This window comes from Rhinolophus sinicus, linkage group LG01 (genome assembly GCF_036562045.2).
Source record: "Rhinolophus sinicus isolate RSC01 linkage group LG01, ASM3656204v1, whole genome shotgun sequence".
Taxonomy (NCBI): Eukaryota; Metazoa; Chordata; class Mammalia; order Chiroptera; family Rhinolophidae; genus Rhinolophus; species Rhinolophus sinicus.
In genome coordinates, this window is record NC_133751.1 from 209,425,520 (window position 1) to 209,449,508 (window position 23,989).

The 23,989-nt window shown below is 56.4% G+C and overlaps 1 protein-coding gene across 3 annotated transcripts; it reads left to right on the forward strand.

Moving 5' to 3' along the window:
• The first annotated feature begins 7 nt into the window (after positions 1 to 7).
• Positions 8 to 23,050, forward strand: ATG4B (autophagy related 4B cysteine peptidase). 3 transcript variants are annotated; one of them, XR_012490723.1, is made up of 15 exons: positions 8 to 240; positions 7,972 to 8,073; positions 8,228 to 8,299; positions 9,890 to 9,988; positions 10,353 to 10,454; positions 10,937 to 11,009; positions 12,428 to 12,507; positions 18,378 to 18,571; positions 19,066 to 19,144; positions 19,366 to 19,511; positions 19,840 to 19,896; positions 20,310 to 20,403; positions 20,913 to 21,225; positions 21,374 to 21,455; positions 21,544 to 23,050. XR_012490723.1 is itself a non-coding variant. In XM_019711674.2 (13 exons), the coding sequence occupies exons 1-13, from the start codon at positions 231 to 233 to the stop codon at positions 21,615 to 21,617; spliced, it is 1,182 nt and encodes a 393-aa protein (XP_019567233.2). In that variant the 5' UTR covers positions 16 to 230; the 3' UTR covers positions 21,618 to 23,050. The 3 variants fall into 3 exon arrangements, 1 of the variants encoding a protein (XP_019567233.2); XR_012490722.1 differs by having other exon boundaries at positions 20,913 to 21,455; XM_019711674.2 differs by lacking the exons at positions 20,913 to 21,225; positions 21,374 to 21,455 and having other exon boundaries at positions 16 to 240.
• Positions 23,051 to 23,989: the final 939 nt, after the last annotated feature.

A 23,989-nucleotide genomic window follows, 5' to 3' on the forward strand; every position in this document is an offset into this window, starting at 1 on the left:
GGGTCGTTGTTGGGGTCCTCGGAAACAGCGCCGAAGGCCGTCGCAGAGCTGAGCGCGCGGGTTAAGACCTTCGTGCCGGGACCCGCCGTACGCCAAGATGGCGGCCGGCGCACTTCCGCGCGCACTTCCGGCCCCGCCCGCGCTCTGATTGGCCCCAGCGGCGGCCCGTCGCGTCGCGTTGCGGACCCATCGGAGCGACGCGGCGCTCAGTCGGCGGCCGGAGAGGGAAGATGGATGCAGGTGAGGCCCTCCCCGGCTTTGGGGACCCGCGGATGGCGCTCGCCTAGCCCCTGGGTCGCTGGGGACATGCCCAGCGCTGCCTGGGAGCCGGGCAGCGGGGTGGGCGGAGTGCGGCCCCGGGCGGGGCGGACGGGGGTGGCGTCCGTGGGGAGGCCAGCGCGGATCTGACAGTTGGGTGTTTGCGTGTCTCGGAGCTTGTCCAGTACGCCCGCAACGCCCGGGTGACCGGCCCGCAGACCCAAGGCCGGCTCGACCGAGAAGGGGCAGCGCGGCGCCCGGGACGGGAGGGAGGGACGCCGGGCGCCGCTTGGGACTCGGGCGGAGCTGCTGCTCGAAACGGCTGTTGCAGAAAGCTGTGGCCTCCCCCGCGGGGAGCTAAGTGGAACCTCTAACTTCTGTCAAGTTGCGTTGGTAGACCGGAGGCGACACGCGTACTCAGCACTCACGGCACAGGCGAGTCAGTCATCGACAGGGCACCAGGCTTTTCTGTGACTGAAGCGAGACACTGAGGCCGGCTCGTCGTGTCTTGTCCCTGGAGCCTGATACGCACTGGGGGTTGAGGGTGCGGTGCACACGTCTGTGTGGTGTCTCCGCCTAGCTCGTCTTTGCTCGGTAACTTTGCTGGTGAGTTACTTTGGGTCTCTTTCCAGTAGCCTTTAAAGCATTTGTACGTGGGCTCTCTGTTTCGTCCCACAGCAGTTTTAGTTCTTTCATTCCTTGCAGAGAGTGATTTGCCTTTGGCTATTCCTCCATCTGTGCAGGAAAGCTCATCTGGGTTAATCCCACCTGTCATCTTGGATGGCAGTGTTTTTGCTTCATTTTCTTTTCCTGGCAGCTGCAACACAAACTTGCTGAAATCTTAGACTGGAAACTGTAAAGTAGACGTGTATTGCCAACAGTTCAATGATTTGGGGCATTTTGTCACTTAAAAGTTAGGTGGCTGGAGGAAACAGTAGTCCTAACTCCCAAAGGAGCATGTTAACCACGTGCATTTTTTTGTGAATGAAGTTCGTTTAAAAAGGAAAAAAGTATCAGACACTGTTGTATTGTTTGCTGGGGCATGAGGTGGGGAAGCAATAGAATTATCCACTTATCCACTTGCTCTTACATCATTTCTGCTTGGATACCTAAGGTCATTCATATGAGAAACTCGGGTAAGGTGGAAAACACAGTTTAATGTTAGTCATGTTACCTCTAATGTGAAAATCATAAAGTTAGGAGTGGCCAGATGATGACAACTAATGGGACACTGAAGGCTGCTTCAAAGTAGAAAAGGTGTTGGCACTTGAAGGCCTCTGTTGATGCTGATAAAAATGCATATGATGTTTGTAGGTTGTGGTGAGTTTTCTCCGGCATGATGCTTACATCCTTTTAGGGGTGATTTATGGTCCAGCCTTCCCTGGTGCTTACAGGTTCTACCTTCCTGGTTGTTTTATAGTCATCCACTGAGTAAACTGCATTTATCATTGAGCATGAAGTTTGTGTTGAGCATTGTTCTAGACTCTGGGACTAGAGAAGTGAACAAAATACACAAAAACCATACTCTGGCTGACATTCTAGACATGACACCAGTGGTGTGGGTCATGTGCAAGAGTGATGGAGACCATGCAGGAGGGGGATGGAGTTGTAGCCAGGATGGCCAGGAAAGGGCTCGCTGCAGACATAAATTTGACCAAGCCCCAGAAGCAGTGCAGGAGGGAGGCGACGTGTCCTCTGGGAGCAGCATGTAGGCCGCTGTGGCAGGGGTTCAGCAGGTGGGGTGAGAAGCAGGGCCTGAAGGCAGAGGGGCGACCTGGGCCCGGTCGTGGGGCCTGGTGGGCCATATGAGGACTTGAGCATGTGTTCTGAGTGAGATATGACCCTTCGGAAGGTTTTGAGAGGAGGGGTGGCGTGACTGGAGGTGTGTTGAGCAGGCTCGCTCTGGCTGCTCTGGTGAGGGGCATGCGCAGAAGCCCGGGGACCAGGGAGGGGCTGTTGCAGTGAGGCCTGCTAGAGGCCTTGGAGGCTTCAGTCGGTGGGGAGAGGAGCTTGAGTTCTGGCTGTGTTTAAGGTTGAGAGGGTGGAACTGTTTACAGTTTGGAGGTGGTGAGCTGTGGGGATGGAAAGGACCGAGTTGAAGGTGGCGCTGAGGTTTGTGACCTGAGCTAAGAAACTAGACGGGGGAGATTTGGGGATATCCTGCTTGGGGTGAGGGAGCTCCTGGGAGCTGATTTTGTGCATGTTGACTGTGAGGTGCCTGTCAGTCATTCATGCGACGTCCAGGGAGCCTTGGATCCAGGGCCAGGAGCTGAGGGAGCAGAGCTACAGGTGTGTGGCAGGCCGCTTCGGACGAGGTCACTGAATGTCTGAGCTGGGGAGGGAAGAGAAGGAGCCAGGGAGTGGGTGCCCAGGGCTGCCAGCGTGTAGCGGTCCAGAGGTGCTGGGCAGACCCCGGGCTGCTGGGCTTCTCCACCGAGCCTGCAGCACTGTCCATCACAACACCCCCGGTTCAAGGCCCTGGCGGAGCCAGCACTTACATGGCCACATTGTCCGTTCCTTGAAGACGGAGCTGGTGTCTTGTGCGCGCATCTCCAGTGCTTCACGTTGTGTCTGGCGCGGGGTTGGTAACTGAAGAAGCAGAACGTCCTGGGCTGTAAGACGTTCGGTTTGTGGAGTTTGTGTAAAACTCAAATCTAGTCTGCTAGTGTAAGGTCAGCGAGGGAGAAGGGCTGGTGGTGCAGGGCAGGGAGCTTTAATGTGGACACTGTCAGGGTGTTCACTAAAGCAGTGTTTTCCTGTTTTCTTCTGATGTAGCTGAAATTCCAGATTCCATTCCCTTCCCTCCCTCCCTCTCTCTCTCCTCTTCGCTCCCTCCCTTCCCTTTTTCATTAAAAACTGAACCGCCAGCATCTTCATATAAAGTATTAAGGATTTTAAAAAACAGCTACTTGCAAAATCATTATCTTAACCCTTCTTTGGATTTTATTTACAAAGTATAGTGTTTCAGAAAACGTAAATGTTTGGGGGAAATATCGTTGAAACATGATGCATCGTGGTAAGCTCTAAACAAAATGTAATGGTGAAGTTTTGTGGGGTTCTCTCTGGTTGAATTACAATGTAATTGGTATTAAGTGGAGAGAAGTTGTTTACATTTATTGAGCGCAATTCCCTGTTTTTCTGTCTATCAGATTAATAATATTCAATAAAAACTTTATTTCTAATAGAATTACCAGACTCTCAAAGGGCTTTCTGCTTCCTCTTCTGGGTGTGATCACGGACATCCCAGGGAAGAAGGGGCATATCAAGCGTCTGGAACCCCGATGGCCAAAAGGGGGCAGTGCTTCTAATAGGGCCTCTTTCGTAAGGTGGACGACGCGTCTCCATCTGCTTCTCCTGCATGTCATCTTATTTCAAATTGAAATCATGACCAGGAGTCTGGAGACTGGCGTTCTTTTCGAGGTTTGAGTCCTTTTAACTCAGGAGGTATGTGAACTGCTTCATAAACGGTATGACGTCGAGTGGAAAGAGGATGACGTTGTCATGCCGCCTGTGGAGTGAGATGAGGGAGCCTCTGGGAAGCGGGCGGAGGCTGCTGGTCCAGCTGAGAGTAGAGCCCAGAGAGGGGCTTTGGAGCGTGGCCCCTGGTGTGGGTCAGCCTACACAAATGCTTGTGATTGCGAGCTTTCGTTCTGACGGAGACAGTGTTACTTTTCTACTGAAATGTTTTCTGAACTGGCGTCCCGTTTTCTGTTGTGGAGAAGTGTTAGAACACATTTTGCTTCAGTTGATATCGATGATAAAACAAAAGTGATGTTTTGTTCAGAGGAAGGGGACTTAGCACCGTCTTAGAAGTCACGAGGCCTGAAATAGCACAAAAAGAGGAGGGGTGCTCAGAGCCACTGGTGGGAGCCGTGCACGGCACCAGCACCTTGCCCCGTACCCGTGTTCTTCCCCCACCGGGACGATTCCGCAACTTTGCCCCATTTCCTGGGTGAGAAGACCGGGACTTAGAGACATTAAGTCATGTGACATACAGCTAGCAAGTGGGCTCTATCTCCAAAAACAAATCTTTATAGAAATTAGAAGCAGAAAATTGCTCCTTCCTCCATTAGAAAGGAGGATCCAGAAGGTCAGGGGCGTGGTGGTCTGTTCCAGGCACCCCTGCTGAGCCGAGTGAGCCGTGCAGGTGCCCGGCCTGTGGCATTCCAGGCAGCTGCTGTCCTGTGGTGCAGGGGGGACAGTGCAGAGCCACTGACACCAGCCAAGACACGTGCGCTGCTCAGACACGAGAAGTGCTTCACCTGCTTTTCCAGCCCAAGTTGCTGCAGGTCTGAGGCTCTTGGTGCTCTTACTTTAGGGCAAGTTTACGGCATTCGGACCACCGCTGCAGGCGCACAGACGCTGGCCTCACCTCAGTGCAGCCCTGGCTCTGAGGAGAGGGTGTGAGCCTGAGCCAGGTGTAGTGACGTGTTCGCATGTCAGGGCGGTTTCCTGTTGACATGACACGAGGTGTTGCAGGAGTCTGGTCACAGGATATGGACACTGTCTCCTCCTGCTGTCGTCCTTGTGTCACCCATTTCAGGGAGTCCCAGAGGGCCCACCAGCACAGGTCTCGGCCTTTTCACATTTCTTAACGTATTTCTTCCTCTCAAGCCTTGAGGAAGATACAGCTGTTCCCATTTATCAGTGAGAAAACCAAGGCACAGAAAGGTCCCCAACTTGTGGGAATCAGGGTGGCTCAGGTGTGTGGCTCTGCAGTGCGGGGAACGCGGACACTCCCTGCACGTCGTGTCCTCCAGGGCACAGAGAGGCAGCGACATCCGTGGTGAGGAAGTCACAGTGCAGTGGGAGGAGTGAAGGCAGCGTGTCTGCACCCACTTCTGGAGGCACACATGACACACACTCAGCTGTAGGAGCAGGAGGCCTGGGTGTTTCCTGAGACAGGAAGCTGCTGTGAGGGCTCTGGAAGCCCCCGAGGGGCCCCGCAGATGATGTGAGCTGTCACTCAGTGGCTCCAGCCTGGCTGGCGCGAACGGGGGTTGCTTCCTGGTGGTTCCGGTGTCTCAGTCTCCTCACTGGCTTTAGGCTCATGGGGTTAAGAATCAGGCCACACAGCCCATAATTTTCTCAGTTACAGTAGGGAGTGGCTGATACGTGCCAACTTCATAGAACACCTCTTACTGCCGTCCCTCTGAAGTCGGCTTCGTTGGCTATAAAGGTTCCTAATAAACCTAAGAAATGTGCCTGCTTTGCGTTTTGCCAGTTCAGGGATGGAAACTCCTCAACTTCAGCGCTGCCCCAGGCTGTGTCACCTCCTCTCAGAATGAGCCTGTCTTCCTTCCCCACCTGTTGTCTCCTGCTTGTCATCATTTGCTTCCTATGGGAAGCCAGGTGTCTGCAGAGTGCATCAGTGCGCCCTCTGCTAGAGCAGACGCACCGTACAGTGTCGTGGTCCTTGCGCGGTGCCACGGCCAGGGCGCTCGGCCTCCCCCGCGTCTCGGGAGCTGTGAGCGGCCTGTGCTCAGCGCTGCCCTGGGCGCCCTCGCACAGCAGCAGCATGTCTGGCTGTGGCCAGATGAGAACTGTGGCCAGTTGGAATGAAACGGGAGCTGTCGGCACCCTTTTCCCTTGATAGTAAACGTTGTGACTTTGAGTCTACATGTTGGTTGGGGCCTGCAGGTAAGAGAAGACAGTGGTTGCTGAAGGTCATGGACAGACACATAGCAGAGACACCATGTTTTCAGCAACTTGAGAAGACAGACTTGTCACTCGTCCCCACTCAGTTTTTATAATTGTGTACAGAAACAATCTTATGTGAAAAGGAGATGTGAACTTGGACGTTAAGTTGTGTGTTCGCGACCACAGTGCAGCTCAGGTGACACTGTGGAAGCCCAGACATGTGGGACGTGACAGAGCAGAGCCCCTGCACGAAGCCTGGGCTGCACAGCCTGCTTTGACCCAGTCGGCTTTCAGGTGAGGAGAGGCCAGAGCCGGGCTGGCCCCGACGCCCACGGGTTCCTTCCGTGGCGAGCACGGACCTGCTGTGGCTGCTCTCCCAGCCCTGTGGTAGGGGCTTAGCTGCGTGCCCAGTTCAGCTTCTGGCTGTCGTGGAATGCTCGCCTCGATGGTAGTGACACAGGCTGGCCTCGGAGCACTTGTGTCGCCAGCCTCTGTGAGCACCTCCTGGAAAGGGTTTCATGGACAGCACAGCAACGCTGCGAGGGCGTCCTGGTATTTTTCCCATTTCCTGGCGGAGGGACTTTCCAACCCAAGAGGCCAGGAACCTTGTGTGTACCCAGCCGCCAGGCGCCAGCCAGCACCTGTCCCGGGAAGCCACACAGGGAGCCCACAGGGCACCCTGGCAGGACCCCGAGTTGGTTATGGTGTGGACACATGGGAGTGACATGCTGTGGAGCCACAAGACTTGCTGGGCTTGTGTCTGTGGGGCCCGAGCCTCCCAGTGTTGGAGGGTAAAGGTGAGGCCACGGGTGCTGTGGCCTCACTTAGGGACCTGCCATGGGGCCTCTGGAGAGGTCCACTGCTGGGCATGAGGCTGCACGCGACGCTGACATTGCTTTGTAGCCTGGGTTTTTAAAAAATAAATAGCAGATGTCATTTTTACCAAAAGGTGGAGCTATTGTCAAAAGGCTTAAGATAAGCGAGAAATGTGATAGTGTTGATTCACAGAGATTTCTGTGAAGTTGCAGGTGAAGGCTGTGACTGCCCAGGGGCCGCTTCAGGCAGCAGACGAGGGGTGTGTTCAGGGTTCTCTGAAGAGCAGCTGCAGCGATGGGTTTCCTGGAAGCCACTGCGTGCAGCCGGCCTCGCGGGCGGGGGACCCTAGGCCAGGGGCCAGTTCCCTCAGCCTGCGGCTTGTGGCCTGATGGCCCCTGGGCCTGTCTAGTTTCCTCACAGCAGCAGCTCAGTAGGATGGGGCTCTGGTCTAGTTCACTTAGTGAGGAGACCCCGTGCCCTACACACAGCGGGGCGTCAGGAAGTGGGGCGTCACCCGTGGATGCCGGTGGCTGTGCCCTTCTGGTAGCGACGTCGAAGTGAAAGCGGGGTCTGGCCTGGATCTCCAGGCCTCTGGCACCGGGAGCCTCAGGGGACGTTTGTCTCCATTTCTGGTGCTCAGTGCCCCACACAGGAGTTAGCACACTGTGTGGCACCCTGTACTGCTAACTGCTCCTCACCAAGAAATCTGGGGGGCACTAGGACCCCCTTTGTGTGGTAGCGCTCCTGTTTCTTGCCCTTGAAGCAGTCCTCTGGGCACATGCTCCAAGGTGATGCCTGGCGAGGCGGGGACAGCTTTGCCAGCTTGCTCTCCTTCCGTTCCGCTGGGGCCTACCTTGCATCCACAGATAAGGGCGTGGTTTCGTTTTATTCCTGCTGTTTAGGTTTGAAACATTTGAAGTCTAAAACAAGTGCGTAAATCAGGAGGCTTTATTTTTTGTTTTTGCTTTGTTTTTTGCTTTCTCTCTGCTGGGCCTGGCTCCTGATTGGTCTCTGGGTTCTACCTTCTGCCCGCCACTGACTCCAGCTTTGAATCTGAAAGGCTCAGGCAGTGGGATGGCAGGCCCCCCCTCCCTGTCCCCACACATTACCCATTTGCTCTTAGTGGCGATTGTCAGGCAACCCTGAGATGCAGAATTCCACATGGGGTTTTTTTACATGGAAATGCAGTAAATGAGCTGTGATACTGTTTTATGAAGTTACAAAAATTTGATCATTGTGTGCCTTTGGTTTTAATAGCTACTCTGACCTATGACACTCTCCGATTTGCCGAGTTTGAAGATTTCCCTGAGACCTCGGAGCCTGTTTGGATACTGGGTAGAAAATACAGCATTTTCACAGGTATCAGCGGTGTGGGAGCCTGCTGTGCTCTTAGCGCTCAGGCTGCGAAAAGCGTGTTGTGATAGTAATAGCTATCTGCTAACTCTCTGTGACGTACCACCTACGTACTTACGGCTGTGTGTGTCTATGTTTTCTTTTTTTAAACATTCTCTAGAAAAGGACGAGATCTTGTCCGATGTGGCATCCAGACTTTGGTTTACATACAGGAGAAACTTCCCAGCCATCGGTATGTGCTCCATTCGTTACAACATGTGATGAAATGTACACATTTTGGGGGGGGGAAACTTAGGTTTTTGAGTCATTTGACTTGAATATGCCAAATACTTGTCACTTCATTTTAGTCTTCATGGCAGCCTCGCTAAGTAAGCCAGCTGAGGTCTCTCCCCGAGTCCTGGCAGAGACACAGCTCCTGGCACTGCTTTTCCCACCGCAAGTCGCCATTTGTAACTGGGGCTGAAAAGCAGGATTAATGAGTCACGACCAGCATTGAAATGTAGACTAGAATGGAATGTGAAGCCTTGTGTCACCATGGGGGCGGGGCAATGAGCTGCTTCAGGGGCTTTAGATAGGCTTTGCATTTCAGTGTTGTCCTGGGGTGGGCGGAGGCCCAGGATGGCCCAAGTGTGGCCCTGTGCCCGCCGGCTTCTCCAGCGCGGTTCACACTTGGCTGTGGGGAGAGCTAAAGGGCGAGGTGGCTGTCACGCGTCTTCACAGGACACTGACGTCTGTTCCATTACAACTCGTTCTTCATCATGGTGCCCTGGACGTGGGCACAGAGTGGGGACCAGCTCTTGGCCTGGCCTTTGCAGTCGGAGGACCGGAGGCCAGAGGTTCGGGGCCAGGAGCCCACATATCTGGATGCCTGGTCTCCGTGCGGTCCCTCTCCGAGATGTGGTTGCTTCTGTTCTCCAGAAGTGAGGTGGCATAAAGTCGCCTGAATGCTTGCCTTTCAGGGACACTGAAATGTAGGGAAATGAGACCAGTGCCAGCACAGGCACATGTGCGATGTGATGTGTCAGGTGCTCTGGGAATGGCTCTTCGTCCCATGACTGCTGGTCGCACACCTGTTTGGCCCTAGCTGCAAGGGGTGGGGTCGGCTGCCCGCCGTGGGGGATAGCGCTATCCTACAGGTCAGGTGTCTGAACACACGGGAGGAGGACAGGCCAGGGTGGTGTTTCCTTCCGCAACCCCGCAGACATGACGGGTGACAGGCCCATGGTGGGCTGTGTCTGTGCCCACCACTGCTCCAAGAGGTGGACTATGTCCACCCACATGCGTGGGCGGGGCTGCCCGAGGCTGGGAGGTGACATTGCGGCCCTTGTGGTCTGGCCCTGGGTCTGCTCGTCCACCGTCCGCGTGCCTGGGGCCTTTCCAATGCTCGGGGTGGAGGGCATTTCCGGTCACGTCAGAGCCTGTGTCACCATCCATGTGGTACCACCACGTGCCCTATGAAGTGATGCAGGTGGCTGAGGGCATGTGAGCTTTTAGTGGTGAGACGCCTGCCCCTTCCCCACTGCCTGGTGGCCTGCGGGGGGCTCCTCACCCCCTGGTGAATGATGGGGCCCAGCATCTCCTCGTGCTCAGTTCTCTGTGACTGACCTGCTCACACATTTTGCCCATTTGGAGGGTGTTGCTGGGACATTTCATTTCCTAGCAGTGCAGGCTGGCACGACCAGGTTCTAGGAAGTGTGTGTCACCAAGAGGGAGCTGACACTTCAGTGTGGAGCCGACCAAGCACGTTCCGGTCGCTGCCTCCTGCGCTGGAGTCTCCTGGTGGACCGCCTGATGGTCAGTCTGCTTTCCGTCTCCGCGACAGGGGGGACCGGCCCCACCTCGGACACGGGCTGGGGCTGCATGCTGCGCTGCGGACAGATGATCTTTGCCCAGGCCCTGCTGTGCCGGCACCTGGGCCGAGGTGAGTGGCCCTGCGACCGTGGCCTTGGGAGGCACGGACAAGACTGGGTGGGTGACATAAAACGCAGGGTGAGTTGCATGGATGGCTCGAGGAAATGACCCACTGCTTCTCACTTATTTAAATGAATGACTTGAAAGAGGGCTGATAAACGTTGTTTTTTGGAAATGGTCTTTGAACCCCTGCAACCTTCTCTGCTGTCCGCGTGGATTTGTGTTGACGGGTCAGCAGAGTCAGAATCCTGGGGAACTGGCTTTGACTTCAGCGGGGTTCAGAACGGTGTCGGTCATCTGTGTCGTGAGTTTCACAGAGCCAAGGGGCCTTGGACACATCCGGTAAAACTGCACTTCTGTCTCTGCCCCAATAGATTGGAGGTGGACACAGCAGAAGAGGCAGCCCGATGGCTACGTGAACGTCCTCAGCGCATTCATGGACAGGAAGGACAGTTACTACTCCATCCACCAGATAGGTGGGGGCTGCGGTGCGCTACGGCCACTTGCCAGCGGGCCGTGAGTCGGGGGTTCCTGCGAGCCTGGCGGCCAGAGGCCTGTCAGCACCGGGGCTGCTGGGGTGGGCCAGTGCGCTCAGACCTGATCCTCACCCCGCCTGGCTGTCACGCGTCTGCAAATCCGTCTCGGTGACCGCGGAGGTCTGTCCCTCTCCACGCCCATCAGCGAGTCTGAATGCTCCTTTGTTTTAACAAGTCCAACTTTTAAGCTTCATGTTCTCAGTTGTAGAAGGAAGTAAAAATGCAGCTCTGAACTCACCGATCTGTCATTTCACCTCCTTAATCCCACTCCTCCTGGAAGGGCTAGAGTCTGGCAATAAGAACAAACCTGCCTGTAAAGGGTCCCTAATGCCACATGCCGCCAGGACCAGCCTCTTCTAAGGGGAGGGAGGGGTGTTGGAGGATCGGGCATGTGTGTCACTAATCAGATCTGTTTCCTGCAGCGCAAATGGGAGTTGGCGAGGGCAAGTCTATCGGCCAGTGGTACGGGCCCAACACGGTCGCCCAGGTCCTCAAGTATGTACCGAGCCCCATCCATCCCATTTCCCTGGGGAACGTGGTGTGCGTGGGTTGGGGTGTGCAGACTCCTGAGGCTTGCTGCTAAAAGATGTGAGGGGTCTCTCACCCTGTTTTCAGGGCCTTCACGAAGGTCCTCAGAGGTGACCATCCCCATGACCTTATGAATCGGGATTTAGTTTTGTCATGGGATGAATACCTTCATCCAGATTGTGCCTGTTGGCTTGGGCCTTTGTTCTTTGTCAGTGGACCCGCCCATTGTGGTGATGGTCGGGGAGGTTGAAAATGGTCCACACGACAGCCGTCCGGGGGAAGGTGGCCCTTGGTGCAGGCAGGTGCTGTGCGGCTCTGCCTCTGTTCTGACCCCTGTCCCCTTCCTTGAAAGCTCTCTGTCCAGCCACGTTCCTCTCTACCTCCTGCTTCGTGCGTCTGCCGCCTGCTCCCTGTCCTACAGTCTCCCACACTTGGCCTTCCTGAGGTTGCCCTTCTCTCCCCATCCCCGGCCTGCCCTCGTGATGGATGGCTGCCCTCTCCACCCAGCTGCCCTTGTCGGACTGCTCGGGACCCTCTGGGCACTTCCTTCTCTTCCATGTCCAACTTACTGCCAGTCCCCAAGCCTGCCCACTGTCCTCCGTCGCCAGCCCCGCCCACGCCCTTTAGGGTCCTGGGTCCAGCTCTGCATGCCTTGGAAATGTGGTCCGTGTGCTCTCTGCCTGTCTTGTACCACTCACTGCCGCCTTTGTCCCCACTGCTGCCCTGAAGCAGCCCCGCCAAGGTCGAGTTTCTGTCACGACCCGGCAAGCAGCTTGCTGGCTTTGGAAACTCAGGCCATGAAGCCATGCCCTCCAGTCCTTCTGTCCCTCTGGCCGTCCTGGCCTCTGTCACTGCCCCTCCCCACCTCCGCCTATGAGCACTGCAGGCGTGGCTTGGGCCTCTGGCTGCTTCTCTTTTCTCTGTCCACGCTGCTCTCTGCACGCGCAGCTCCCCAGACGCCAGGCTCCTGTCTAGGTGCCAACTCAGCCAGGTGCCTTGGATGTCCAAGAGACCTGCCCCCCTAACGGCCAGAACTCAGGTTGGCCCCTCCCCCACGCGCCTGCTTCTACAGTGAGGGCAGCACCGTCCTCCCAGCATTCAGGCCACACACGGCTCGCCTGGACTCCTCTCAGCACACCTGGCCAGTGTGTCCTAACTGGCCGGCGTGCCTCGCCTCACTGTCCTCGCCCTGGTCCACACCCGTCTCTTGCCTCCTTGCTGGCTTCCTTCTCTTTGCTGTCCTTCTCGAGTCTCTTTTCAAACTTCGTGAAGTCTGAGTCGGCCACCCGTCCCCCTTCTGCTTGGCCCTCCCAGGCGACTGCAGGCCCCCAGGGCGAGTCGTCTGCATCGTGCCGCTCACTGGTGTGTCCTCCCCTTTCTGTTAGGAAACTTGCTGTCTTCGACACGTGGAGCGCCTTGGCCGTCCACATAGCGATGGACAACACGGTGGTGATGGAGGACATCAGTAAGTGACGGTGGGTCGGGACTGGCGGGACTCGGGGAGCAGCTGCCGAGCACACGTCCCCGCCTGACCCCCAGAGGTGCCTCGCATGGGGGGTGGTGTATTGTTTTTGGATACCCCCGATTGTTCACAGAAAGTGAAAGAAATCACGGGCCTGGGAAAAGTAGGAAAGCAAGAAAAGGTTTACTGAAAGTCGGGCAGCGAGGATGCCCATGGCAGTGTCTAGAGAAGAGGCTGCCATGGGTTTCTGTTCAGCGGGGGTTTTATATTTCTCTGTGCACGATGCCGGGTGCTTGTCAGCTTGCAGGGGCTTCTTCCAAGAACCGTTCACATCTATGATGGTTGTAAGGTGCTTGTCAGCTTACAGGTGCAGAGCTGGCCAGGGGATTCCAAGCCAAGCGGTTAATTTGTAAGCTCTTTCCTGCCAGCTCACAAGCCCGCTACTGTTAACTCTTTACTTGTGTCATCAGGGGGCTGTGACAGTCATTCAGAGCAGGCGGGGACCAGGCTGAGGGCAGGGCCTGCGTCCTCCCAAGAGCTGGGCTGCTTGGTGCCGCCGCTGAGGCATGCACTTGTGCGGGTATTCTTGTGTTGGTGGCACTGCCAGGAAAGGCAGGCCAACTAGTCTGCTCTGCCATCTCGGCCGAGGTGTGACGTGAAACAGGAACGTAGCTCCACTCCTTTCTGGAAGGACCCCTGGAAACCTGCAGGAACGCAGGCAAGCCGAAGCTGCAGTTCCTGGGGGGCAGGGCTGGCTCCGGCAGGTAGCCTCTCGTGCGTCAGTTTTGAATTCGTGCTTTACATTCTGTAAGCTGACAAAGCTCTATTGTATTTAATGCCTTAATAACTTTTCTACTCAGCACCTTTTCCCAACGAATTCCCCAAAGCTGCCCCAACCCCAGTTTCATTGAGGTTCAACATGCAGGCTGTTGCCTTGGTTCCAGTTTTATGTAAGAGGATGCACTTTGAGCAGCATCATTCTAAGTGCAGAGTTCCAGGTCACCAAGGACATTTACAAGCAGGTCTTGCACACGAGACTGCAGGTGTGAAGTGTGGCCATGTATGTGTATGTGTGTCAGCCCACGGGGTATAGCCTCCCCGCCAGTGACTGGGAGCTCCATTTCTTCTCTTCATTGTGGGGACACTGTCAGCATAGGATCGGGGGGCCGGGGACATGACTTCTTAATAAAAAGCATCACTGCTTCTGCAGCTCTGAATGGTCTGCCAGGGCCGCCGTCCGTTAACAGTTCTGTCCCCCAAGAGTTGATCAACTTGGGGCCATGACAGAAGGACGTAGATCTCTTCCTTCTGTCTTTTCTCCACATTCTAGGTCTTGAAGTTTTTCTAAAACTGTGGAAACTTAGGAAATGTACAAAGGGAGTGGGGGAACCACTAGATTTTAAAAGTCAAATCGCTCATGTTGACATTTGCACATACTTCCTTCCGGTGTTTTTTTGTGTTTCTCCTGTCAGTGAAGGTGTTATAACTGGCTGTTATCTGGCTGCATAATACCCCATCACACCATAATCTCTTTCTCCCCCCATTGTTGGGGAAACCACTTACCCCATCATCCTTCACTCACCTTCCACCTCAGGGGCCGATCCCATCACTTGTCCCACCGCTGGCTTCAGACTAGAGGCTGCTTGCTCCAGTGCACTGGCCAGAAGGGGCAGGGACAAGGTGTTTTCCAGAATCTCCATCCTTCTGGGATGTGGGGCACTGGTGGGGCCTTGGAGGCTGGCCTGCTCCAGTCCCTGCTGGGGGTGTCGGTTGCTCAGAGCAGCAGTGCTGGAAGTGTGACAAGGTGCGAACCTGGGCTTATCCAAGGAGCGGTGGGTCTGGTCTGGGAGGGGTCTGACCCTGGATTTTTAACAGGCTCCCAAGTGGGATGTGTGTGGCTGCCCGGCCATAATCAGGGCCCAGTCTCACTGCATCGTTCCCACTCCCCCGAGTCAGAAGGGGTACATGCGTGTCACAGGGACAAGTGGAGGATGTCCGGCCCCAAATTTAGGAAGAACAGCCTCAGAACACAACCCGATAGGACACTGGGACTTAGAACAGTTTAGTGAGGTGCAGGGTAAGTGCAGGGGGCTCTAAATGGTCCATACTGATCGCTTTGGCTTCAAGAGTCCCGGAGAGAAGCATGCAGGCCTCGGCGAAGACACGTCTCCTGAGTTTCTAGCTCACCACTCAGAGCCGCCCAGGGCTGCAGGCCAGGAGGGAGTCTTGGATTCAGCAGAGCGAAGGCAGGAAACTGCCTGGCCCAGCAGCAGGGACTCCTCCTGCTTTCTGGGAGCAGGGCCGCTGGTGTCAGATCCCACCAAAGTCCCTCCCCAGTGAACGAGGTGGCTTACGACGTTCATGCTCAGACTTTATAGATAGCGTGCCACGTGAGGGGTGGCCTTGCTCTTTGGGTGTCCCTGTCCACCTCCCTACCCATCTTGTCCTCCCCTGAGGGCCAGCCAGGACGTGCAGAGCAGGTCCTGTGAGCGTTGAGTGTTGACAGTCACACCTTTGTAAGCACAGGAGCCGGGGGAAGTCGCTGACTCTAGGGAGACATTGCACACTGCAGAGGAGAGTGTGGCAGTGAGGACCAGTGACACTGACGGACGCACATTGAGTACAGGTATGGTCAGAAGAGGTGCGGGGGCGCAGAATCCAATGGCAGAAACAGGGACACAGGTCGCTGTGTGCATGGTGACGTCAGGAGCTAAGGGAGGTGACAGTGAAGGAGCAGGAGAAAACCCCCTGAGATGGAAGAAGAGTTGGGTGTTTAGAGCTAAAGAACCCCCAGTTTGTTTGTTTTATCAAGAATGTGTTAAATGTACTTGTCGCTAGTGAAATCCCAAATTGCAAAAATAAAGAGAAATTTTCATAAACATCTGAATATTAGAAGTAGTAACAATCTGCCTGTGAAGAAAGGCGGTTCACACTGGCACCAGACGCCAGAAAATGTTCAGAAATCTGAGAAAAAGACCTGGATTCATGAGGTGAGGGAAGGCCTCGATATTAGTTGTTGTCATTGATGGGGAAGTAGAGAATTTCAATATGTTAAAAATATCAGGGGAGCACTAGAGAATTACAGATGGGTGCCGGGGACAAAGGCAAGCCCATTTATTAATAACAGGATATTGTGACATAACAGGCCATATACAGACTCGTGAGTTCCCAGCAGGGCAGCGGTGACAGGCCCTGCTCCATCTTGAGGAGGATGCAAGAGGGTCCGTGCTAGTGGTGGGGCCTGGTCAGCAAGGGGAATGTTCTCAGCACAAAACAGCCTCACACTCAGGAAAGCCAAACCTTTGGTAAATAAATAGCACATGACACCTCAAATAGGTAAAAACTAAATTACAGAGGACCAGAATAACTCACGAGTTTAATAGGTGCATGTCAGATGCTAGGTTTTGGTGGCAGAATGTACCTCTTTTAAAGTGCCCAGGGAATATTTATATAAACTAATGCAGAATAAATAGGAAAAAAAGAACAACACTGTACTACCTCAAAAATTCAGATCTTTATCTTGGCTTTGGAGTCAAAGGAAGTCACGTTAACAGACTGCATATCAGAATCTGATGTACACTGAACTAGTGCCAGATAACAAAAGTGAAAATGAAGGAAATCAGCATATAGCTCAAGAAGTTAGGGAAAGAGCAACAGAATTAACGGAAGGAACCCCAGAAGAGGGGTATCCATGAAGGCGAATGTGGAGACGGTTTAAAGGAAGAAATGGCAGAACTAATGAATTCCAGCACGGCTCTTTGAAACACCAGTGTACAGTTCACCAAGTAACCATATCAGGGAGAAAGGGGAAAAGCCTGGAAATCTGTTCAGAAATTAGAAAGATTCTGATACCAGTTCTTCCCACGCCACAGAGCAATTCTGCGATACCAGCTGGGTGTCCCCAACTCAACTCTGACACTGCCTACCTGGAGACAGTCCCACAGGACTGCGCCCCTCTCCCCACCACTTCAGACACGATGGCAAGTCCAGGTTGTCACCTATGCTTCCGACCCACCGGCTATAAATAGGATTCCTGGGACCCCCTCCTTGGGTTCATTTATTTGCTAAAGCAGCTCATGGAACTCAGAAGTACAGGGTACTTACGAGGTCATGGGTTTATTATAAAAGGATATAACTCACGAACAGCCAGATGGAAGGGATGCAGAAGGGGCGAGGAGCTTCCATGCCCATCCCTGGCGCTGCTCTCCCCCAAATCCCCATGTATCCACCAACCCGGAAGCTCCTTGAACCCCGCCCTTTTGGGTTTTTATGGAGGCTGTGTTGCACAGGTGTGGTTGATTAAATCATTGGCCATTGGTGATTGAACTCAGTTTCCAGCTGCCCCCAGAGGTCAGGGGTGGGACTGAAAGTTCCAATTCTCTTAATCACTGTGGGTTCCCCTGGCAACCAGCCCCCATCTTAGGGGCTTCCCAAAGGTCTCATTAACATAACAAAAGACAGCTGTAAGCTCTTAGGAAATTCCGAAGGATTTAGGAGCTCAGCCCCGCAACGGGTGGTAAACTGAATGTATATATTTCTTACTATAAATCACAGTACCACAGAAAGACCAAGTAGCCCAGAAAAGAAAGTTAAAATCGCTCCCTCTTCCAGTTCTTTCTGTTTCCAACTACCTGCTTTGAAAGTTCCAGCCCCTGGTGAAGCACAGCATGGCTCACCTGGACGTGGCACCCCACAGCCACGTCACTAATGATGAGCGTTCCTTTAGGGTCCCAGGGCCTCTGTCACCCCTGGTGCTGCGTCCCCTCAATCCAGAAAGCCCTCTTTCGTTCCTCCTGGTTTCACTAGGCTTGGCGTTTCTGAAGAACCCAGGCCAGCTCAGTGGACCGTCCCAGGCATGTCCGCTGGCTCGACCAGGTTCATCACAGCAGGAGGCGGGTCTCCCGGTTAGGGCAGTGTCTGCTCCCTTTGTGAGGAGTCAGGAAGCTGAGTGCACAGTGGGGATTTTGCCTTACGATATAGGTACCTGAGGTGATGGCTTCTATAAGGCGTCCCTTCCTTCCAGGATTATTGGTCGGCACTCCCCTGGAGATAGCCCTCTTTTCCCTCAGCCCGCTCCGTATTTACATTTGACACCTTTTCTTCAGGGCTAGTACATTCATGGGTTCTTAAATGACCCTTTAGGGTCATTACTCGTCGTCTCAAACTTGGCCATGGCCACCCCTTCAGGCTGCCCTGACTGGTCGCTGCTGTCATTTTCGTGGATCCCACCAGCCCTCCCTTTCTGGCCTTAACGAGATGCGGGCTCTCCTTGTACCCACCTTCCCCCACCCCAGCCCTGGGATGGGCCATTTCCCTAGTTGCCCTGGTCCCTTGCAGTGGGGAGACGTTGAGAGACCACTGGCTGGGTGCTCGGGCTGCTGGAGTGTGTCTTCCTTCCACGACCCCCAGTTCACGTATTTGCTGAAGGGTCACCCGGAGCATTTAGGTAGAAGAAATAAGTTGTCTGAACACTGGAAAGGAAGCGAGTTATTCCTGATGCGCTCCTTGCTGCGGGGTCGGGGGGCCACAGGAATTCGGGGCCAGGCCAGCGCGGCCTCTGGCTGGGCTGGCGGCTGCCTGGCGCCTGGTCTGGTTTCGCTCTCTGGTGTACATAGCGTTTTCTTGCACTATTTTCTGCTCGTGCTTCATTTCACAAGAAAAATTCGTAATTAGGTGCGCATAGAAAACGTCCGGGTCCTCTCTATGGGCCGCAGGATTAATCTCGGCTTTTATTTCCCAAGTTTGAGTTGTATGGTAAGCACTTGGCTTTCTTACTACACCCTTTTCCTATGACAGAGTAATGCAGTGTCTTTCTTTTGGGTGAGCTTCTGCCTACTTCTGTTTAGCCATGAAAGCACGTCTCCCTTTTTCAGGAAGGTTGTGCAGGACCAGCCCTCCTTGTGCGGGGGCCACAGCGTTTCCTGCAGATTACAGCCAGCACTGCAATGGGTTCCCTGCGGGAGCCGAGGTCACCAACAGGCCGTCCCTGTGGAGACCGCTGGTGCTTCTCATTCCCCTGCGCCTGGGGCTCACAGACATCAATGAGGCCTACGTGGAGACGCTGAAGGTGGGTCTGTTCTCGCGCTGACCGGCGGAAACCCCTCTGTGGTGCCGTCTTGGCTCCTTCCTCCAGGCCTGACGGCCCTGTGACTGCTGGCCTCTACCTGCCAGTCTTGGCTGCCCCTGCCGCCCTCTCTTGTGCTCCCAAGAGCGTGCTCTTTCTTCCCTAGCCTCTGGCCTCCTGTCTTATTTCTCCTGCCCTGTGGTCAGACCAGCATCTGGCCTCCCGTGCAGGCCGCCTCCCAGGGCCTCTCACGTCGTCCACCTCCTCAGGCCTGCGTCCTGCATGGAACTTTCCCTAACGTACCTGCAAGTCGATGCTCCTGAGCCCATGGCACGTGTCTTGTCCTCCTTCCCAACAACGCTCTTGAGGACCATGTCTTCTCATTGCGTAGGAGGGCAGGGTCGCTTGTCTGAGCCGGCCCTGTTGAGGGGTGCGAGCTCCTGCTGTGGGGGCAGCAGCCCAGCCTGCTCAGTGCCTGCCCTCACTCCCTCCTGCAGCACTGTTTCATGATGCCCCAGTCCCTGGGGGTGATTGGAGGGAAGCCCAACAGCGCCCACTACTTCATCGGCTACGTTGGTGAGTGTGGTCCCCAGTGGTGCCAAGGAGCCCCACCCCCGGCCCTTCCCCCACGCCGATGTGGCTGGAGCCAGGGCCCCCACCTGGGCACGCCTGCCTCCCGTGGGTCCTTCCCAACATGGCCCCCTCCTGCCCGCGGTCCAGCCGGCTGGATTTTGCTGTGGCGGGTCTGAGATAGGCCCCGTCCGCTCCCTTCCTGCGGACTCCTGTCGTCTTGCCAGGGGAGGAACTCATCTACCTGGACCCGCACACCACACAGCCGGCGGTGGACTGTGCTGCCGGCTGCGCCATCCCCGACGAGAGCTTCCACTGCCAGCACCCGCCCAGCAGGATGAGCATTGCCGAGCTCGACCCATCCATTGCTGTGGTGCGTCCCGTTCCGTCCCTCGGCTCCACTGCCCGCGGGAGCTTGTGGGCACCCGGTCCTGGGAGCCTTTGCTGCCGAGCTGCTCGGGACACGCTGGTCAGGGTCGAGCCTCAGCCCCGCTCCAGTCGGGCACAGGGCACAGGGCACAGGGTCGAGCTGTGGGCGGAGCCAGTGGAAGAAGTGAGGATGGTTGGGCGGGTGGTCCCAGCAGCGTCTGCATGTGCACTGGGTTCCCTGCAGCAGCATTGGGAACGGTCACTGCCCCTGTGTCCGAGTGAGGCCTGCGGCCTGTTCACGCCACTGTTTACTCACCAGTTTTTCGTTTCAGGGCTTTTTCTGTAAGACTGAGGACGACTTTAATGATTGGTGCCAGCAAGTCAGAAAGGTTGGTAGCGAATCCCCTCGCTGGACGGCTGGGGGGGCGTCTCGGGCCCTCCAGTCTGGCACCCTGCCCCCCCTCTCCTCCCCAGCACCCCACATGCGCTGTGCATCCTCCTGTGGCCCACGCATGGTTGCTGCTCCTGGCGTCGTCCTCATTGTGAGGAGAGGACATGGGAACAGACCCTGCCTGGGCACTTGAGGACGGGCTTTCTAGGTCATTAGCCTGGCGTTAGCGAGGGTGGTGGAGGGGGCTCACCCCCGAGGCTGCCCCCCACGTGATCTGGTGCCTGTTGGGTCCATCTCAGCCTTGTGCAGAGGTCGCCTGCCCTCTCGCCAGCGTGGCATCTCTCTCCCCACACACTGGCCACCTCTTGGCTGGGCTGTATCTCAACGTTTGTGGCTGTGTCTTGCTGACAGCTCTCACTGCTCGCTGGTGCCCTGCCCATGTTTGAGCTGGTGGAGCAGCAGCCTTCCCACCTGGCCTGCCCCGACGTCCTGAACCTGTCCTTAGGTGAGTCCGAGGCCTCAGGGCCACATCTCGGGGGGCCGGGTGCTGCCTGTTTTATGCATGGGATGTGACCTGTGCGATGCTGCCCCAGATCTCATTCCGATTGCTCTTGACCAGACGCGATCCTTAGTGATTTGTGTGTGGGACATGGGGCAGGGCCGCTGTTGAGTGTCCCCCTGCTCTCACCCCAAGCTCAGCAGCAGTAGCAGCCTGACCCCCGTCCTTCACCGCGTGCGCAGGCACTGGCCCGCGCTCAGGGACCTGGGCGTGCTGCTCACGGTTCCCGGGGTTCTGGAAGAGCCACAGCACATGCGGCTTTCTGGGGTGACAGTGCTCCCCAGGCACCGCACGTGGAGCCAGCTCTGCTCTGCCAGGCCACGGCCGCCGGCAGGCTGCCACGTCCCACCGCGCAGTGGGCCAGGCCCCCTCCCCCAAGTGAAACAAGCACGTGGCACAGAAAACGGGAGCTTGGCCCTGAGGCTGTGAGCATGTCCAGTTCATGCCTCCGTCAGTGTTCCCATGAAGACCAGGAGGGGACCACAGTGGAGTCCTGTGCCCCCCGTACTGACGACCACTGAGGACGACCGAGCCAGCTGTCCCTTCTCTGAGGATCAGTGAGGACACAAGCCCTCTGGCCTGTCTCTGAAGAGCCCGAGGACCATGATGGAGCTTCACCACCTGCTGGAAGGCACATAGGGGTCGGGTGCTGGCATTTCACACTCAGGACAGATGCCTCTTCAGCCTCAGATGGCACAGGAGTCAGCACCCCACCCTGGGACCAGTGGCCCTTACCTCCTGTCACTTCCCTCTGGGCTGTGACAGGAGGTATGTCTGCTCTCCTCCTCTTTCTAAAAGAGCCTCTGGGCTTCCTCCCCCGCCCATCCCTGCCAGCCGAGGCTCGGGGCCTGCCCAGACCCGCCAGCCCGGAGGCTGCACACCTCAGCTGAGTAGTCCGTCCTCTTGCCTCCCGCAGTGGAGGCCACTGTGAGTGAGCGCCCTCAACGGCCGGGCGCAGCCAGGACCAGCTCCGGCGAGCGGGCCCAGTGCCGGTCGTGGTGGGTGCTGCCCACAGGTGATGTCTCCCTCCCCACACCCAGAATCCCCAGGCAGGGGTCTGATCACGTTTTGTCTTATTTCTTGTAGAGTCTTCTGATGTCGAGAGACTAGAAAGATTCTTTGACTCAGAGGATGAAGACTTTGAAATCTTGTCCCTTTGAAATCATCCTGGAGTCAGGGGACGTCTCCACTGGCCCTCGCTGGGACGCCGTCGAGAGCCCAGCCCGGCCTCGGGGCACATGGTGCCACGCATTTCATCCATCCAGCCGCCTGCCTGCCGAGTGCCGTGCCCGCCTTCTCTGCCCTCGGCCGGAGGACGGCCCTGTCCTCCTGGAGGCCTGACTGCAGGGCTGGGACCCGAGGCCAGCACATCGCGCCACGCCAGCCCTGCGTCAGCGTCGCTCCGTCCTGCTTCCTCCTGGGCTCTGGTTCTGGGTTTGCTTTGGAATTAAAGTCCTGTTTGAGGTCACAGACATGAATTTCTGTTGGACGTGTCCCCAGTACGTCTGGAAGACCTGTGGACAGCTGCTGTGGACTGGGCCCCGCCCTCTGCCAGCAGCCCTGCCAGGGTTACTGGGGCTGCCTCAATGGGAGACTGGGGAGAGAAACGGCAAGGGCTGGTCACCTGCATGTGACTCGCCAGGACAGCGCAGGGGAAGCCACATGCGGCCTGCCTTCCTCACATCTTCACGGCCCCACGAGCTGCTGATGGTTCCGCCAGCTTCCCCTCGCTGGGCAGTGGGTGGTGGGGAGCTGCCCTGGCTGTGGCCCAAAGGCCCATGGCGGGGTGTGGGGACACTGCAAGCCTGGCTGGCAGAGGAAGAGCGGGCCAGGCACGCCAGTGCCCAGAGCCTTCCTCCATCTCCGTCTCTGTCCTCAGGACTGCCCTCCAGGTCACCGAGGCTTCAGATGGTTTGGGGCCAGAGGGTAAAACCCTCAAGTTTATGGTGCAAGACAGATACCCCGTCTCTCTTCGCTCATGTGGAGACATTTCCAGGCCCTTCCCAGCACTGACCGATGTCAGCACCTGCCGCCTTGCACCCTGGTGTCCGGGGCCCCAGGGCACTGCCCCCACGCAGCCTTGCTGTCCGTGCTCTGTCCCCTGGGATCTGTGTCGGCAGCGGGGTGAGCTCAGGGCAGTGCAGCCTTCTTCCCAGGGAGCCTTCCTCTCGCGGATCCCCTCCTTCCCTGGGCGGCTGCAGCTGGGCCTGGTCCTGCCAGCCCACAAGGTGGCAGAGGACACCCCAGCCCCCAGTGTTGCTGACATAAGTTATTTTCCTCTTTCTGCCTTTCCGTCCCTCCAGCCGTCTTCCCCCTTTGTCCTCAGGCTGGGTGGGGAAGGAGGGAAGGAAGGTTGGGACGTTTCCATTCCTTCAGCTGAACCTGGGAAAGTGCCACCCCCACCTGCGGGGGCCAGGAAGGTCTCGCTGCAGCTCCTGCTGCTCGTGGCAGTGTGGGAGCGGGTGACAAGTTGACCAAAGGGGAGCTTTGTCTTAGTGTTTTGAAAAAGGCTTATTGAAGGAATGTTGCTCATTCTTAGTAGTATAGTTTGCAATTCTTCATGGCAAATAATAACAATTTCAATAGAAAACTGTGTTGTCTGTCCGTGTCTTCATTTTTCCTGTTATGTACAGTTGGGTGTGATAAGAACGAGAATGAACGTTTTCTAAGCTCCTGTGTCCCACAGAGCAGTCGCAGTGAGGATTGGTCGACTTGTGCGCTGTCTCCCCACTTCTCCGGCGGGGCCTCCCGGTGACACGGCGCTGTGAATTGTGACACTGGCCTCGGTGGTTCTGAAGCAAGAAACCAAGGAAAGGATTGGGGAAAACATGGTGCCCGTTCACCAAGAGGGCGGTGGGAACGCCACTGAGTGTGGCGCACGGACGTCCCTCCAGGCCAGCTGACGCTGCTCCCACGTGCCCAGCAGTCCTGTGGGGTGACCCCGGCCCATGCCCACCTGCCCACCCTCAGTGTCTACGTGCCACGGGACCAAAGCCGGACAGGAAAGCAGCTTTTCACTCTGCAGGTGCCCAGGTGAGGTGGCCCGGGACGCCGAGTTGTGGCCTCTGAAAAATGCCCGTATCAGCGTCTGGTGCTGTAACAAATCTCCACACCCAGTGGCTTTGAACAACAGACTTCCTCTCAGGAACCTGGGGGCAGAGGCAAACCCAGACGTGAGCAGGGCTGATTCCTCCTGCAGGCTCAGGGACAATGTTGAGTCACCTTGTCCAGCTTCTAGAAGCCACGGCAGCCCCTCCACCCTCAGAGCCAGCAGTCATTCTCCTGCCCTCCTCCCGGCGCAAATCTCCTGGCTCGGCCCCTCCTGCCGGCCTCACACAGACCCTTGCGATGCCATGTAGGGTCTCCCCTCACCGTCAGCTAAGATGGCCTCCCATTTCCAGGTCCCCTCTGCCAAGCAGGCACCCTGTTCACAGCTCCTGGGATGGGGACGTGGATGTCCTTGGGGCCATTACTCTGCTCGCCACAGTGCCCGACAGACCTCTTCAGGGAGACACCACAGCCAGTGGAGACA

Excerpts from the sequence above, each read along its gene's own strand:
- ATG4B (XM_019711674.2), top strand. Across the intron at positions 8,300-9,889 it reads GAGAAACTTCCCAGCCATCG|GGGGGACCGGCCCCACCTCG; the intron begins GTATGTGCTCCA and ends TCTCCGCGACAG. Across the intron at positions 19,897-20,309 it reads GGTGCCAGCAAGTCAGAAAG|CTCTCACTGCTCGCTGGTGC; the intron begins GTTGGTAGCGAA and ends TCTTGCTGACAG.